The 523-nt window shown below is 48.8% G+C and overlaps 1 protein-coding gene across 1 annotated transcript in view; it reads right to left on the bottom strand.

Moving 5' to 3' along the window:
• The window catches only part of LOC119100478 (transmembrane channel-like protein 3), a 4,150-nt gene continuing 3,627 nt past the window's right edge, over window positions 1-523 (bottom strand). Inside the window, exon 5 of the mRNA XM_037223570.1 lies at window positions 1-4. Within this exon, the coding sequence (XP_037079465.1) occupies window positions 1-4 (4 nt within the window). The remainder of the gene's footprint in view (window positions 5-523) is intronic.

Genomic DNA, 523 nt, shown 5'->3' with positions numbered 1-523 from the left:
TCACCTGCGGGTGGGGCTCAGTTCGCGGGCGGGGGCTCAGTTTGCGGGGCGGATGAAGTGAGGGTAGACCTAACCTAATTTTGGCTAAACCATTTCGCAGAAAAGATTATATTACTCTATGCTCATGAAGAAAAACAAGCCATGGTGGCTGGTTCCCGGCAGGAACACATCATCATATCACGATACTATCATATATCATATCGCATATCATCATCCCATTGCCATCTACTTCCGGACGCGAATACCTGCACGTCGCATACTGTGCTGTGCTGCATTCCCTTACGGCGTGCCGCCCTTCGGCGGGCGCTCCCTCATCGATAATGACCTTCGGCAGGGTCGCGACTTGATGTGTTTGGCCAGTATGGATAACCATTTTTCGCAGTTAACAGTGCAGTGATGTGAAACGACATTCCAATGGCCGTCATTTGTCCGGTCTTTTCTCTCCTTACTCTTGCTTTGTTGTTTGAGATAGATCAATCAAATGGTTTATTCCTGCTTCTACGTGAGGCCTCAAAAGCTTACA

This window comes from Pollicipes pollicipes, unplaced genomic scaffold (assembly GCF_011947565.3).
Source record: "Pollicipes pollicipes isolate AB1234 unplaced genomic scaffold, Ppol_2.1 Scaffold_4881;HRSCAF=5763_pilon_pilon_pilon, whole genome shotgun sequence".
Taxonomy (NCBI): domain Eukaryota; kingdom Metazoa; phylum Arthropoda; class Thecostraca; order Pollicipedomorpha; family Pollicipedidae; genus Pollicipes; species Pollicipes pollicipes.
This window is presented reverse-complemented; position numbering and strand designations above follow the sequence as displayed.